At 42.8% G+C, this 16,713-nt stretch overlaps 1 protein-coding gene across 2 annotated transcripts in view; it reads left to right on the top strand.

The window, feature by feature from the left end:
• LOC120903157 overlaps positions 1-16,349 on the top strand; it is a 49,504-nt gene extending 33,155 nt beyond the window's left edge. Inside the window, exons 2-4 of one of the 2 annotated variants that reach the window (XM_040312406.1) lie at positions 8,417-8,545; positions 14,625-15,206; positions 15,298-16,349. In XM_040312406.1, coding sequence (XP_040168340.1) covers positions 8,417-8,545; positions 14,625-14,743 — 248 coding nt within the window. In that variant the 3' untranslated portion in view covers positions 14,744-15,206; positions 15,298-16,349. The remainder of the gene's footprint in view (positions 1-8,416; positions 8,546-14,624; positions 15,207-15,297) is intronic. The other variant, XM_040312407.1, reaches the window with a different exon arrangement.
• Positions 16,350-16,713: the final 364 nt, after the last annotated feature.

Genomic DNA, 16,713 nt, shown 5'->3' with positions numbered 1-16,713 from the left:
CGCAGCGTTCTGTGCATTCCATTTTAGCAGCAAGTTGCTATGCGTGGTTTTGGGTTTGGGTGTCTCGTGCACAGGCCACCCACACCAGCAAAAATTGACGATTTCTCGCTCTGTCCAATACTTTGCGCCAACGATGATGAGGTATTGATTTGAGCTGTGCGCGCGTGTGGCAGCGTTCTTCGCTTGCGACTTTGATGCAAGTATTGGCAGATTTCTTAGAACATTGAATGTGCTGCTTTGAGTAGTATGGGGCCCCGGTTTTCTGCAGTTCGTGGCCCTCGTGATACAGTGCTTGAAGCGATGGGAAAAATTTAAAAATTAAAAATAAGTCTATTTGAATTAGATGGTCAAAGGTCCCATCCAGGGGGCGGGGGTGGGGTGGGTAGAATCGATACAAAGTCGAACATCCACAATGACGGGGCCCCCTAGATCGCCGGGCGGTCGCCCAGTCCGCCCACCGTTTAACGCGCCACTGGACATGAAATGAAATGGAATTCCGACTATTCCGACGATTCCGGACGATTCCAGGTGATTCCGGACGATTCCAGGTGATTCCGGACGATTCCGGGCGATTCCGGGCGACTCCGGTCGATTTGGGTCGATTCCGGACGATTCCGGACGATTCCGGGCGATTCCGGACGATTCCGGGCGATTCCGGGCGATTCCGGACGATTCCAACGATTCCGGACGATTCCGGTGGAACTAGCGATTCCGTTTCTCTGGAGTCGGAATCGGAATCATACTTGCCGGAATCGGAGCGGAACCGTGGGTTCGATCCGGCGAACCCATCTCTAGTTTTTAAGTGTATTGTAGGTGAAGAATGGATTTGTTATGTCTGATTTATTCTCCTTCAATCGATTCTCTTTCAATCTTGTTTTTATTGACATTTGGCCGATTGGCTCCTAGCTAATTTCAGTTCTATTAAAAATAAAAGATAAAAAGCTATTTCAGGTTGAAAGAGTTCTTCGACGCAAAAAAAACGCGATTAAAGCATCAAATTATAGACACCTGGGAATGAATTTAATTCGGTTAATTGTCACGATGGAGTTAATGTTTTCGCTAAGCTTCATTAATTGTTGTCTGAGTAGGGTTAACCATTACTAAACAGACTTATTAAGACATAGTCCATATCAACTCAAATATAATCTACAACTCCCAAAGCGAAATTGAAGGTAGAAGGCACTAAGAACTTTATGTTGAACATTTTACAATGTGCATTCTTGCAGTTGTGGCATGTCGTTTATGTACATTAGAACCAACCCACACAAATAGTTTTGTTTACGAAAGCTTCACATGCCCAGCAGTACATGCATCCCCTAATTACACCCTCTATGCGCCCGTAACGAAGCACTTGTTTGTAGCGAGCGAGATGTAACAGATAAGAGTAGATGTTCATATTCAAAATGTGTCTCTTTCTTTTATCTTTTATGAATGCTTTCGTGCCTGTTGGATCTTTCCAACCATCCACTGGAAATTCCCTCATCTAGAAACTGGATGCGTTGCTCGCACGGATGCAAATGTTTATTAAGCGTAAAGCACAAACAAACCACATCAACCGATAAGACACTCTACAAAACCAAACCTTCTTACCGTGACTTGGTAAAGCCATCACCACGAAGTCTGCATGTCAATCTGTCAAGCAAAACAAAACAACCAAAAAAAAACGACAACAACATCCAACTGAACATCCCAATTTGAGGCGTCTTACCGCACCGTGCATGCGTCATAGCTGCGTGCGATGCAATTAAGTGTGTTTCCTTCGCTAATTTGACATGTTACATCACCGTGCTTTCGCGCAAAAACTCATCCCTCCGTAGGTACAATTTTGCCCGCACACACAAACACACACGTGCGCCGTACAAGAGGCACACAAAATGTCAAATTTAATTCTGCACCAAATTATTTGGCAGCAGTTGTTTTTCCATCCCGCTTTGTATCATGGTACATACAAAAAAAGACGCGTGCGGACCGATTTGCGCGATGACGAGCCACGTTGTGCAATGATGGCGTTTTGGTTACGAATCAATCAACACACACACACACCAACGACAAGCGATTTGAATGTGCGTATGTTTGTTTGTTTGCATTTCCATCTCTGCATTTGCATTTCTGCCATCGCATCAGCGCGTTCTTTGCGCTTTTCTCTTTCGTTTCTCACCTCCAAGCAATGCTGGCTCTTGTCCTGTTCCGCCAGTTATACGGCTCGGGGTGATTTCGCGATTCAGCCCCATTCATGCATACTTAATTTCACTCAGTGGATAAGGGGATGTATGGGGAGGCATGGGGTGAATTAAGCGGTAAAACAAGCAGCAACACGCAACCTGAACAGAATAAAACAAATCGCACGCTTCGCGATTCGCCAGCCACGATTGCGCCACACACGTTTGCCGTTTGAGCAGTCGGGGCTGCAATAGAGCCACCTGTAGCCGCTCGCTATGCTCCCCTCCAGATCAATACAATCCTAATGATAAGTCTTATCGAAAGTTTTTCCTCGCCGTGGCCATCCGCACGGAACGGACGGCGAGTGAAAATTGGCAAAACCTCCTCTGGCCACACAGCCTTTCTCTGCCGTGCCGCACGAGATCAATTTCAGGCGGGCGGGCGCATCCGAACAACACAAATGCCACCAAACAAGTCGCATCTAGACTATCGATCGCTGGATGGGTGATGATCGTTTTATAAATCGGTTGGCAGTGTTTTGCATGCATGCAGGCAGGGGCATTTTATCGCGAACAGCCTCGCGATCGCCACCCGAGCCTGAGCTTCAATCTCCACTGGGTACTGCGCAGTGTCCGCGGTGGCTCCAGTGTCCGGGCGCTGCATTTGCTGCCCACGGAACCGAACCAGCACCATAACCGAAAGCAACAGCAACAACAAAACACTAATCATAACTGCGCGTGGAGAAAGAGCGCAAGATGGGGACGCGCGCAGCGCAACTAGAGTGGAAAACAATTATCTTTCATTCGTCATTTTGTTGTGTGGGGTGATTGGGGATGAAAGAGGCTTGAGGTTTGTGGGTGGACATGGTGCGCATTTCACCAGAGCCACCGAGCCCAGTGCGGCGCTGATCACCCGGCGTCATCGTCAGCTTCGTTGTCTGAGCGTGCTGACACGAGCGTAATCGTTTCACGCAAAACGATCGCCGACCGGCTAGAGACCAAGGGAGAGAGAGAGAGAAAGCAAACAAAATACATGAAAGTAAGAAGCATGGTACCGAAACTCCAGCCAACATGCCAACAAAACATGCATTTTGTGTCAACACGGTGTCGCTTTGTGATCGCTCGGGGGGGGGGACATTTCACGCAGCTGGATTCCGGTTGAGGTTCGTCACAGTCCCGGAACGACGACGATGACGACGACGACGCCCGGGAGGATATTCTGACCTGCGAAACACTAAATGGTGCATCGTCCGCTCCCAACCCCCCGCCCACTGCAGACACCGGGACAGCGATCTTCATTAACCTCCTTCGCGAAATGCCGCGGGTGGAACATCTTCATTCTGACTTCAGGACTCTTCCGACGACGCTGGGGCCGCGGGCCTGAAACGATCGGCTGATGGACATAATTGGTGGAGATTTTCTCAACTTCGGACTGTTAATTACTGTCAATTAAGGGGCGAAATTTGCCACAGCAAAACGAAGGACAATAAATAGAGGGAAACGGGAGGGAGTAAATCGAAAATTTACTGCCGGAACTAATCGGAAGACCGCTGGCGAAGATGAAAACGCACCACAAACGGACCAAAGCAACTGAGCATCGTGCAGCGTGCATAGCAATCTTTGGTGTTGATTCTTGTGATTAACGCAAACACCGACCATCGGCAGGATCGAACGCACACGGTAGAATCCTGCTTTTTCGGCACCAATTCATTTGAGCCTTCTTTCCCTGATTTGGGCCTGATGGTGTGTTATTAATTTTATTATTATTGCATGTTGTGCAGCTTTCTTGTTAGTGGTTTATTTTTGGAATGGATCGTTCTGTTACTGAACTTGGCTCTGGGCGGTTCTGTTGCATTCCAAACGATGTTATATCTTGTTAAGTGCACAACCTTTTGTTATAAAGTGTTTCGAAGATTCACTAAGTGCATGGTTGACGTTTGTAATATGTGTGTCATGTATAATGTCATTATTGAGAAACAAACTAGACTTTGTTGTTAGAGATTTTGCCTATCTTTTATTTGAATATGGATTTATCCATTGCAATAGATCTTTAAATTACGAGCATGTTATATTTGAAAAGATTAAAAACTCGTATTTCATTCAAATAGAACCAAAATAAATACTAAAAGATTAAAGTGGAATACACTCATCGTGCCAAAACAAAAGAAAGGAAGCACAGAATAAATAAACTTTACATCCACGATGGATTCAAAGTTTTTATTTGTTGACATTTTAAAACGCTTCACTAAGCTTTGTATAACAGTTGAAAACTGCTATACATGTTTATCTAAGTCAAGCTGCTTTTAAACCTTTTACTGAGAGCATATATCTTCAAAAAAATTCCTCATAGCTTAAATTTAGTTCAAAATGACTGTCATCAAACGCTTCACTGATTTTCGTTTGACATTTGAAGCGTTTCGTGTGTGTTTCTGTGTACATTTGATCAAGTATTTATCAGCAGTAGATACCAACGTTCTATCGTAAAGAAATTTGTCCGAGAATACTCTCCTAATCAGTGTACCTGGGGTCACGAATCAACGTGTCGGTAGAAGATCTGCTCAGCGTGTTAGAAGATGCGACCAGCACGAAATCTCTTGTCCAGGCTCTATCAGTGCTTTACGAGTGTTTTCACTTACATGCACACACACACTCATACACATCAACATCTGGTAGTGGATCGTGACCATAGATAGCCTGTGACGCTGCTTTCCAACATACCCTCACAATCTTAGGCCCAAGTGTTATCTGTCGCCGTAGCCGTTCACCGACCCCACCAGGCAGCATGTCAAGTCAACGCGCCCAGCTCCGAGATACACACTTCCCTTTTGCGACCCCACGGGCCCCCCCTTTTCCATCGTAAGTCCTCCCTATGTGTGTGTGTGCGTCTAGGTCTTGTGCGCACAGGCTCGGAACAATAAATTATTCTCCCGGGGGCTCTACGCGAAACGCGAGGCTAAAATTATCGCAATTTTTCCACCCACCTGGAAACGTTGGCTAGGCGGCCAGACAGCCGACCCTTTTTCACACACCCTTTGGAAGAGACTGCCACACTGCCACCAACCGTTCCCATCCCTTCAGCCCGCTTTCAGTAGCCAAAGATGACCTCTGCTGCCTGCCTGTGAGAAGTGAGAACAACACGGGCCTCGGATAAAGGGCTCACACTGGAAGGAAGAACACGCGCGATGAATAATGTTCTTGCCATCATCACCCGGCGTGCTTTCCGAGACGAAACCGTGTGTATGGTGGGGTGGCGAAGAGACAAAAAAAGCAACAAGACAACAACACATACACACACACAATTTGCATCCGTTTCGATAGCACCGAAACTGGTATGCGCAGACAAGGTGAACACTCGCTGGGCGCTGGGCGAGGCGAGCAGACAAATTTTTGAAATATTTTTCGTCGTTCCTCCCGTCCTAAGCTGATGGTGCCGCTGATACCAGCGCGCGAGATGATGAAGGTGGTTGGCAAACTTCTGGAATACCCTTTTCCACAGCCCTTTCTGCTTTGCCTTGTTGCAGGAAAGCTTTTACGCAAACAATTTCGCGCTAACGCTCAGTCTGTTAGCGCTTCTTTCCACCAGCACCACCACCAGTGACAAGGGTGTTTGTGGAGTGTTTGGTTAATGCAGCGGAAGCAAGATACCATGTTGTGAACATTCCAGCTACATTACCCCGCCTGCCAGCAAGACCCAAACCGAGCCCCGCTGCCACACACAAAATTCGAACTCACAAGAACCGTTCCTCGCCTATGCGCCCGTTGAAGTCTTTCGATGGTGATTCTTGATTCTATGGCCGGGCCTCTCCCCTGCATTACAGCAGCAGCTTTATTGATTATCGGCGCATTATGCTAATGTCGCGCGACTGTGAGTACCGGGTGCCGTATTGTCGTGGAGTACCAATGTTCACCCTGTCCACTGCTGCACTGTCCACCGGAGCGTAAGCAAACGCAGACGCAGTCGACCGCTTCCACGGAATCCCGCTGCAAACAGTCACGCTCATTATCTGCTCTCACGGCGGCACGGGATCCGCGATCTAACGCATGCGTACCCTGCCTTGCCACTGCAAGAGCAAGGTCCTTGTTGTGATGTACGATTTCGCCGTGGCACCGAGGAGCCACCGAAGGAGAAAGGCACATTTTTGCAACCTTTTGCCTCTGCAGCAACGGACACAGCGGACGTGCGCGTATTTGCATATTCGGTGTGCTGTTTTGTTTGTCTGTTTGTTTGTTGCTGCTCATCCTCATCCTCCATCCGCTTGGCCGCACACTAAAAGGGTTAGAATATTAATGCACGCTGTGTGCTGGTGGGATGGAGCCAGCTCGGCAAACAATACCGGGACTCGACCGCATCTTCAGCCGTCGTTTGGGTGAGGGCTCTGGTTCGTAAAGGGTCTCGAGTCTGTGTGTGGGAACATACAACAGTGCAATCACCAAACAGTATGCACAAGCTCGCTTCACCAGCTCCATCCATGCTCGCCTGACTGTCGCATTCGCATTCTCTTCCCTGTTGCGGTGACATGTTTGGCAGAAAGTAAAAAAGCTTTTCTACGAAAAGCCAGTATCCTTGCGGTACGGTTACAACCAATGGGCTGGGTGGTCACGGTTCCATCGCTCACGGGGTGATAATGCGAGTCGATGCGTTTGCTGCTTCACCAAACAAAATGCACCGGGTAGTGTCATAAAAGCGATGGCCCGATGGACACAACGTACAAATGTGCTTCGTAATACGTTACACTTTGTGCATATTATAGCTTCCGTTGAGGGCTTTGGTAGCGTTACAACGCAATTAAATGCGAAACTGAATTGCATCATGAAGTTAGTTGAAGGGATTATGGCTTCAACTGAATGTGTTGTTGTTCTACTGCATAGTGTTGATGAGTTTGGTTTGGAATTTTTATTATAATCACTTTTTAATAACTATTCTTTAACTTATTTTTCGTATTTGGCGGAAAGTTACACTTGTTCCAATTGCTAAATCTCTTTGTTTTTATTAATATACAACTTTTATTGAAGCCTCCGCATTTTGAGAACATTATACTTAATAACTTTCACAAATGAACCTTACGCTCTACAATGCGCTCTCTCCTCACCTAGAACGTATCTTCTTTCTTTATTGCTGTTCCTCTCTCTCTCTCTCCAAGTATTATTTTGCGCAATGTCCTTGCAATGATCCAGGAAAATCATATTCAGCATCATATGTTGTAGGACGAGTCTAATGAACAAAATATGCAGCGTAGCTAGATATTAAATGACGTTTTCAATGCACTAAAATCAAACTAAAATTGCAAAAAAAATGTTTATTTTTTTAATTTTTTTTTTTTATTGTCAAGATAATCATATGATTCAATAGAAATGATAGTGATTAGATTAAATTTTATTTTTGTAACTTGTTGAATTTTGAGGTAGTTTGCAATATGTCATAACTTAAACCAAACCTTTTAAAACAAATTCTGAGCGTTCAATGTTCTTTAAGAACATCACGACAACTTCGTAAATCTACTTAAAAGAGTTTGTTTTTCGCATATTGTGTACTGTTTGCTACACATTTTCCGCTCCATTACCTTTTCCGACACAAATGTTGGTTAATGGAATAATGTTTGGTGCTTTGGTGCCGTGACCAGGATTGTCATTGTACATTTTATCTTATTCACTGGATTTGTGTCTGCTACCCTAGTGTTTAACATTTAATGCATTTCATTTACAGCTCAATACAGATGCTTATTTTTGTCGCAAATCATATTCAATCTTATCACTCATTCTGGTTCATTGCCTGTAAATATTCACTGTACAGAATCATGTGTTTCGATATTTTCTTTTCTTTTTCAGCCATTGAGACAGAGCCATTAAAATGTAAATTCACATGCACATTTTTTGGTGGGTTGTTTTTGTTAGCTTCGATTTGGTTTGGCTTGCACATATGTGGTCCAAAGAGTTTTATGGTTTTGATGGAAGTTGTTCATATTATTCATTATTACAAACAATCACCTATCATGTACGCACTTGTTTTAAGGCACCACTCATCCAACACACCAAATCACACCTGCGGGACATCACCTGGAAGCACGGTATACGTTCCGGAAGAAAGCAAAACAAAACCAAATCGAAAGTCCTTCCCAATCACACCTTCCCTGCTCCTTCTCCCCCTGCCTCCTGGAACCCGCATCCCAAGACTGCGTCCGATCCAGAAGAGAAAGAGAGAGAGAAAAAAAGAGATAACAAACCGTTGCCGTTTGTCTGTTCTGCTCCTTAATTTCTAGATCGCGTTGCACTGGTTACGGCACCACCGAGCTATACGCCACGCATGTATCATTACTTTCCAGCACACATGACACACCCCTTCTGTTACTACCCCTCACTGGCACCGCAGCAGGCCCGATACCCACCAGGTACGTACAACGAGCCCCCACCCAAAAAGCTAAAGGGCTTGCATCCTTTTTTTTCGTTTTTTTTTTGCTGCATCCACATCTAATCTACCATCCCGGACATGAACGCCGCTCAGAGTACGCTCGCCGTTATGGCGCGAAGTGTTACGCGAGTGTGTGCGTTGTGTTGTGTTTCGCACTAACTCACCATTCTACCCGCAAGCCATTGGGGTGTAATAACTAACGTCTGACGGGCGCACGCGCGCTAACGCTTCCTAATTATGCATATTATAGCTGTCCGGCCTCCTAACAAACAAACCAAAAAGCAAGCGCACTTGATGATATAACTCCACGATGCGCTGACCGATATACTGATTCAATCACTTAAACAAGGAGGGGTGTAGGAGAGGAGGGAAAAGCTCTAAAGCATGAAGAAGAGCTTTTATTCCATTCTATTCACTTCGCTTGGAGGAAGAAAGTAATAAACAAACTCAGCCGTAACCACAACAACAACAAATCCTAAGTAAACAAATCCAAAGTGTAGCTCTCACTAGCTGTCATCCGCTGACAGACGGTAACAGATGTCAAAAAGAATCTCCAAAACAAATCAGTCAGCAACCACGAAACAGCAACAGCAACCCAGAGCCAGACGGCCGAAGGGAATCACTTCAGCTCCGCTTGCTTACATAAAAGTTTGTTTTGCTTTCATTTTCAAATGCTGCAGATGAAAAGAAATTCTTTCACGACTCGTCCGACAGCTTGGACTCCACATCTGGAAAGGGCCTGGCATGAATGGCCAGGTCCCGCGCAAAGAATGGCGCGCACGAGGGAAAACGTAACGCTTCCCTCTGGTGCACATTATACAATCGTCATTCGGGACGCGTCACTTCTCTCGGGTTTCACTTTCTTTTATTACAGCCACACAATGCGAACCAAAGCAACACGGAGAGCCCCAGCCTCCAGCCAAGCTGATCATTCTTTTCGAGCTCCTGAAGAAAGAGAAAGGAAAGAAAAAGGTGTCAAGCACGGCTGTTTTTTTTTTTTTGCTGCTGCTTCGTCTCTCACGCGTCTTTTAATTCTCCTCCGTTAATGTCATACCGCCCACTAAAAGGCTTCACTGGGTGGGTGTTGCGAATGTACCAGTGTGCGCGCTCGCGCGCCCTCTAGTGGCAATCCGGATTAAGTGACATGACTTCACTTACTAACGCTTGATCGACTTGACAGATACGCAGATGTGTAATCGCTACGCTTGCGTACGCCATCATTGCCAGCTCAGTAGAGTGCGCGGGTGTCCCCTTCTCCTCCTCCCTCATTCTATCACTATCAACATCAGCGCTAAAGCCACTGTCGCTACTATGCTAAGAGGCCACGCTCCTAGCAGCGATCATCATCATCGCATTATATTGTTGTTGCTGCTGTTGCTGCTGCGCAGTGTAAAGCGCCTTGTTATTAATTTCAACATATTCAAGCAACCGCGCAACAATAGGGAGGCTGCTTTTGCACACAGCTGCAGATTTCGCCGCACCGATTAGGCACCGATCCCGGCCTGTCAAGCCAACTCAATCAAGCGCCCAACCCGAACCTCTATTTCTTAACCGTTTCCCGTTCGCACTGCTCGAATCAGGGAGCGGTTAATTTACGACCGTTTTCACTTTCCACACCACGCTCTGCCACGGTCTCCCATTACCCCACCCGCATTTCTGCCTTTTTCTTTGCTTTTTAATCTTTCCAAATTAAATTAAAACGTCCCCAGCCCGGCGTCCCAAGGATGGGAAAGTGATGTGATGTTTTGCTGAATGATTGGACAAAAACACGCCTTTCAAATTTGTCCCAAGTGTCCCATGCTGAAAGGGTGCGAAAATCGTATTCACTACGAGAAGATCCTGTTTTTATCGAAACAATTGGCATGAGGCGTGAGCCCATATAGCACAAGGGGAGTGTTTGCGAGAGAGTTGCAAATTGAGGTTTATTAAGCCGAAGCACCGTTACCGATGCTGCCAGTGACAGTGCAAAATATCATATTTTATTCAGTTTTGCTTCCTTTTTATTGCCCATGTTGGGAGCTAATTACGGAACAGGTTAGATATGAACGAAATCAAACTGATTCCTTTCACCGAATTTCGATAAAGAAATGCACTATTTTAGGTAGCAGGGTTAGCAGATTTTGTTTGAATGTGTTATTCTATAGTTTTCCTTTTTATTTAGATTTTCCACTTACTTTGCTCCCTTATTGTTTTGTAATTTAAAAATATTTTTAATTTTAATTTTTTTTATGGCAATATGTTAACAATTTTGGAGATGTAATCAATCTTTTTTTGTTTTTTTTTCACTTTACTATCCCTTTCAACATATAATTAGACTTTAGTAGGCGCTTGAAAGTTCAACTTAAAACATCAAATTCAAAGATCAAGTGAATTTTTCAAAAATAAAAACAGCAGAAGATTATACGATGGCTATGATATAAAAAGTAGTTTAAAAATATAACGTGCAAAGTTAACAACTCAGATTGTCTGAATGTATGAATATCATAAAGCAAAATTTAGATCAGCTCAAATAATGGGGCCCTTTCCGTTTTAAGTTCGTAGGCTGAAATTTCAGCCTATCAGCTGTTTGCATTGTATAGCAGTTTTCGAGCAGCTATCTAAGTGAGTATAATATACAGGTGAGCTTATCCCAAGGTGTATGAATTTAGAAGACGAATTTAGAATTTAGAAGAATTTAGATTTTTATCGCTTCTACTTCTTAATGAAGATTTTAAGAGTGTTTTATGTATTCGTCAAGCCTCAAGAAAGCTTGTTTGAACAAAAGTTTTCACCCATCCTGTCAAAAAGTGATATTCAAATTTGGTTTTAAAAAACATACTATGAGACCACCTGGACTACGTACACTTTGGCTCTAGATTCCACCACGTGATCTCTTTAATGCACCTTGGTATAAATGTAAACAACACCGTGTTTTCGAGCAGGTACTCGAATCTAATTCTAGCTTTGAGGTAAGAATAATCTTGACTGAAAATTGCATTCTAGTGTTTTGTGTGGTTTTGTATGGAGTGTTTACATGATTTCAGCCTCCAACTGTCAAACTCCACACACAAAACTGACTAGAATCGTGAAATGCCCCAATATTAGATAAACCTTTACATAGCAGTTGTTACAATCGATCGATTAAAAGCACACTTGTCAAAGAGATCTCCGAAGAAAAGATTAAAGAAAATAAGGAGCAGAATTCGAAATGACAACAAAATAAAAAGGATACTATTGGAATAAAAAGAGGTCAACAATCATAATACACAGATCAAAACACCTTGGTAAAACTATCAAACTTTCAAAAGATTGTCTCTAACTTGTAGCACCAAAAAAACGTGGTTAAAGTTTCGAGAAAGCGTTTAACCGTTAATGCTCAGAAAATCCCTGTAAACCTCGCCACAACGCAAAAAATAAGGGACAATCTGTGATTGCTGATAGGCCGGATTAATAATTTGAATTGTTAATAGTTATAACAATAGCACTTCATTCGGTGCTCATGCATAACTAAAAACAGTAAATCCCAGTCTCGTTATTCAACTCTCTTATGGTGACATTTGGAAAACCATTTAAATATGAATTAAAAGCAGGTCTAGAGACGCTTTTGTGGATGCTTTTCCCGAAGCACCATTTATGTTATCATCTCATTAGCTTTCTCTTCTAATGCCTTTCAGCCTTTCGCTTAATCTGCTTAGTGATCCTATCTTTTACGTCAGCTCTGTTTTTATATTATAATTACATTCCAAATGAGTTCAATTTTTGAAGGTGTTTCAACTATACCTTAAAAAGTGCGCGTTCCATATTGCACACTGCTGCTTCAAAAACATCCCATCATTCATCACAACGCCCCACCTGTAGTGGGTTCAAATTCAATCAAAATACCTTAAACTAGCTACACAGGGCAAGTGCCTTTACCTTCAGCTTACTGTTCGATTCCATTCCAAGCCGCAAGCAGAAACCGAACCACTAGCTGTTGGCCGATTTTCGCTATAACTCATTAATTTGCTTCCCTTTCGCTGGGGGAGCATGCTTCTCCGCCTGAGGGGTGTTTGGAATTTTCTACACCGCCTAAATGCTCAAATTTAATTATGCTTGAAGCATTAAACCTCCGCCACGCCAAACGGTAGCCCCACGGCGGCGCAAAACTAAACTTTTGAATCGATCCGCTTACTGGACCGATCCTTCTGTCTCTCTCTCTCTCTGCCTCGAGTTGCTAGTTGCTGGTGGTATTTTTAAAAACAAAAAAAAACACACACACACGTTCAGAGATACCAAATGAAAATACCGCCAAACTCGTGTCCAATTAACCGAAAGTGAAACCCGCTAACGTACTAACCCGCCCGAAAGGGCGAGTTTTGTATTTTGGTGGATGACCGGAATCTCGCCAAAGCGCGTTCGCGTTGTTCGCGTTGTTTTTAGGAGATTTTCCATTTCTCCCATGCAGCTAGTGCTACTGCGGTACCCCCAGTTTATTGGTTGGTTTGGCAAAATTTTCCCTTTTTCCCTCCCTTCCCTTCCGTCCGTTAATTAACAAGCCGGCTCGCGAGGCTCATTTGGAAAACGGTAAAATTTCACTTGTCAAACTAATAGCGGCTACAAGCGGGCGACGCAGTGCGATCTGCGTGCGATCGACATTTGTTACATGAGTGATGAAGGGTTTGAACACGGGGGGGGGGAGGGTGTATGCGAAAAGAAATGCTTAAGTAGACCGGCGGTTTGTTCCATGGTTTGCGTGTTTAAAGGTGGAGCGCTGCTACAAAGCGCTTTCATCCTCTCTACCCTCTGGGCTGTGCTGGCGGTTGTGCATCTTGTGCTGCACTTGCAAGACGCGTGTCAACCATACGTGTAATGAGAAAAGATGTTCAGATGTTGATGCTTCCTGTGTTGTAATACTGTGGCACTGTGCGAAGCGCATTGACATGGCTGGATTTTTCTTATTTCATAATGCATCAAACATTGCTTTTACGCTGATTGGAACCTTACACCTTACACGCTAGTTGGAAAATATAGACGGTTTTGTTCGATTGTTTGTTTTCGTTATGATTTTTCAGATGATAGATGTTTTCAGACTAATTAGAATAGTTTATTTGTATTTTTTCCAATAAGATAAATTTGTGGAAATAATATAATATTTTTAAAATTTATATTCTTGCTCTTTTTGCTAGGTATTTTTTACACTTTTTTGCTCAATTTGCTCAATAAAATTGAAGTTCAGCAAATGAATATAATACTAAAATTATTTGTATAATTCTGTTATCACATTCGCAGTCTAATAATCACAACCTATTAAATTAATGTTCAATTTGTTTCCATTTGCTAATCAAAACCAAACAATGAACTCAATTTTTTTTTAATATTTTGCTTCATTTTTAAACTCGATTGCCTGTCTTCTTTTTTTATTCAAATCTAAATTTAAATTCATCTTTTTCATCATTCATTGTTCATTTTTTTCCATCGAATGGTTGCGTTATGCTGTTTTATAAGATCTTACAAATAGTTTGTATTGTTTATTTTCTGAAACATTTTATACTTATTTAAACACTTAACGTATTTTTCAAACATTTGTTATCGATTTTGTTTCCTTTTATAGCAGTTAGTTTACACTTTTCCAATATAATTATTTCATGAAAACATGAACATGAAAAGTAAAAACAAATGTAATTTTCATACCTTTTATTGTGTTTTTAGTATTAGTATATATATTTATTAATAGTTTCATTATCTTCATTGATTACTAGTTATTATACGATATCTTTTATCATCACAACAGCCACTTAGATATTCCTCTTTTTATCATTGTTTTTGTTATTTTTGTTAGACATTGTTTCCCATTTTTCAATGGCGGTTTTTTATGGTGACACTTTGAAACCATTTGAACATTTATTGAAAGTTAAACCTGTTTTTAGCGCTTTTCTGAGCCTATTTCTGCAGTTCCTTTTATCCTAGCTTGTAGTTTTAATATTCTTCTATTATTAAACATTCTCTTTGTTATTTTTATGATTATTTTATTTTTTTTCTTTAAGACATATTTTCTCATTGTTCTAATGTTCTCCCTTTTTCTCTTCCCTCGCTCCCGGCAGGTCTTTTTATGCGACCGGATGAGACGAACCTCTACACCACGCTCGAGCAAACGATGAGCAGCAATCCGAACGTGTACTTCCAACGTGGTGGTGGCGTCCATCCAGGAATGATGTACTGAGGTAGTAGAGCAGCTAAGGTAGCAGAAGTAAACGCTACTACTACACCAACAGCCTGTTGGCGTGTCTGCAGCCGAAGGGACTACAAATGGAAGGACACAATTAGAAACACTAAGAGACTTAGCCTAGTAAAGACAACGAACCCGGAGAGGAGAACGAGCCGTGTGTGCGTGTGTGTGCGTGCGTACCGGCCGTGTACTAAGAGGATGCTTCCCCTGTGCCTGCGCAGAAGGGTGGGAAGAGGTGATTTTAGATGCGTAAGAAACTCTGCTCCTTACAAAAATAGCAACCGAAACGCTCCACCGCTCACGCTTTCGACCACACAACGGGGAACAAGGGTGAGGGGGGGGAACAGGTGAACTAAAATCCCACCACCCTCCATCCCAGGGAACCTGCACCTGCACTCCTGCTACTACTCCTTCTCCTCATGCCAATGGGACCGATAGTTTTCATTTAGTTAATTTAGTAAGTATTTTTCATTACCATTCCTTTTTATTACATTTTGGAACACTTTCTAATTTATATTTTTTTATTATTATTTTTTACCGTTTTACAGAGTAAACGAGAAAATGTGATCTCTCTACGGTAACTGCTGACAGGAAATTAAAAAGGGAAGACGCGCGACAAAGGCGACACCAGCGGGTACAAAACGTTCGCATGGACAGCAATGAAGTGCTAGGAAATCAGTAATTTAACAACAACAACAACAACAGCAACAAAATCATTTCAATTTCGGAAAAGGAAGCAGAAAACTAAGTACCGGAAAGCTTACTCAATTTTACTCATTTAAAAAAAACTGACTAGCAATATTTAGGAGTTTGTGCGAGCATTCGCATGCAGTGTTTGAGATTCACCCAGTAGTTGATTAGTGTTCGGGCACACCTTTCACGGAACCGGTGACAGGTGGGCCACCCCTGTAGTGCAGTACTAGTACCGAACACAGGAGCGCTTCTTAGATTGTAGTGAATAGGTTTCCCTCAACCCCTTTAGCGCGACCATTTCACTGGCGTTGATGCTAAGCCATGAGACAGCGGAAGAGAGAACGAGATACTTCTATCCCTTAATTTTTAATTCCCTCCCACTGTGGCATGACGAACGGACTTTTTACGGTTTAGTGCTAGGTATGGTATTTTTTTTAAGGTTAGGTAAAAACACTCCCGAAAAAGCCTTTTTAACTTCCTTCCGTTTCATTTCTATCAGTTGCCACCCCACACACACAAACGACACACCCTACGGTACGAAGTCTGAAAGCGCATTCGGTGGGCAGCTGTGTATATATTAGTATTTAGCAGGAAAAGGAGAAACAAATCGAACAAAAAAAACAAATTTAAGAGAATTAAAATTGGCAGCTAGTCGATGGTTTTGCTTGTCTTTTGTGCAGTACCATCGACGTTGCTCCATTTTGCTGCCCTTCGCTTAACTTCCTTTTTATCCCGCGATAAAACCATTCCCCATCCCCCAACGAGAGATTGACGACTAGCAATTAGATTTTAAGTGATTGTGCGTAAGGAAGCGATCGATAGCGAACGACGCGAGGAGCTGGAAGGCAAAAACGAAACTAATGTGTAAGAGATTCTATGAGAATAAATAGCGAAAATCAGAAAGAGATCGAACGTTTTGTGTGATATTTTTGCCAAGAAAGAAATAATTTTAAATAAAACAGCCTAATTGGATTATTATGAAACCAATTGGAAAGGTCTGTATAAGAAGCAATGGCGATAAAGTGTGAAAAAATTCACATTTTCAGTACACTCTTCAACCGTCAATTCAAACGCTGGTCTCACCATTGCACAGTAGCGCCATCTAGCTGTGAGAATTGTAAGCTACATGATGCAGCCGTTTTGGAAAAAGCCTTTTGTGTTCACAGTGGGCACTCGGTTAGCATTTCTTTTGCATTTCAAACACAATTAGTATGGATTCATTACAATTTAAAATATTATTCAAATGCTTAATGATCAGTTCAACGCTTTTA

Source organism: Anopheles arabiensis, chromosome 3 (genome assembly GCF_016920715.1).
Source record: "Anopheles arabiensis isolate DONGOLA chromosome 3, AaraD3, whole genome shotgun sequence".
In the NCBI taxonomy this organism is placed as follows: Eukaryota; Metazoa; Arthropoda; class Insecta; order Diptera; family Culicidae; genus Anopheles; species Anopheles arabiensis.
This window is presented reverse-complemented; position numbering and strand designations above follow the sequence as displayed.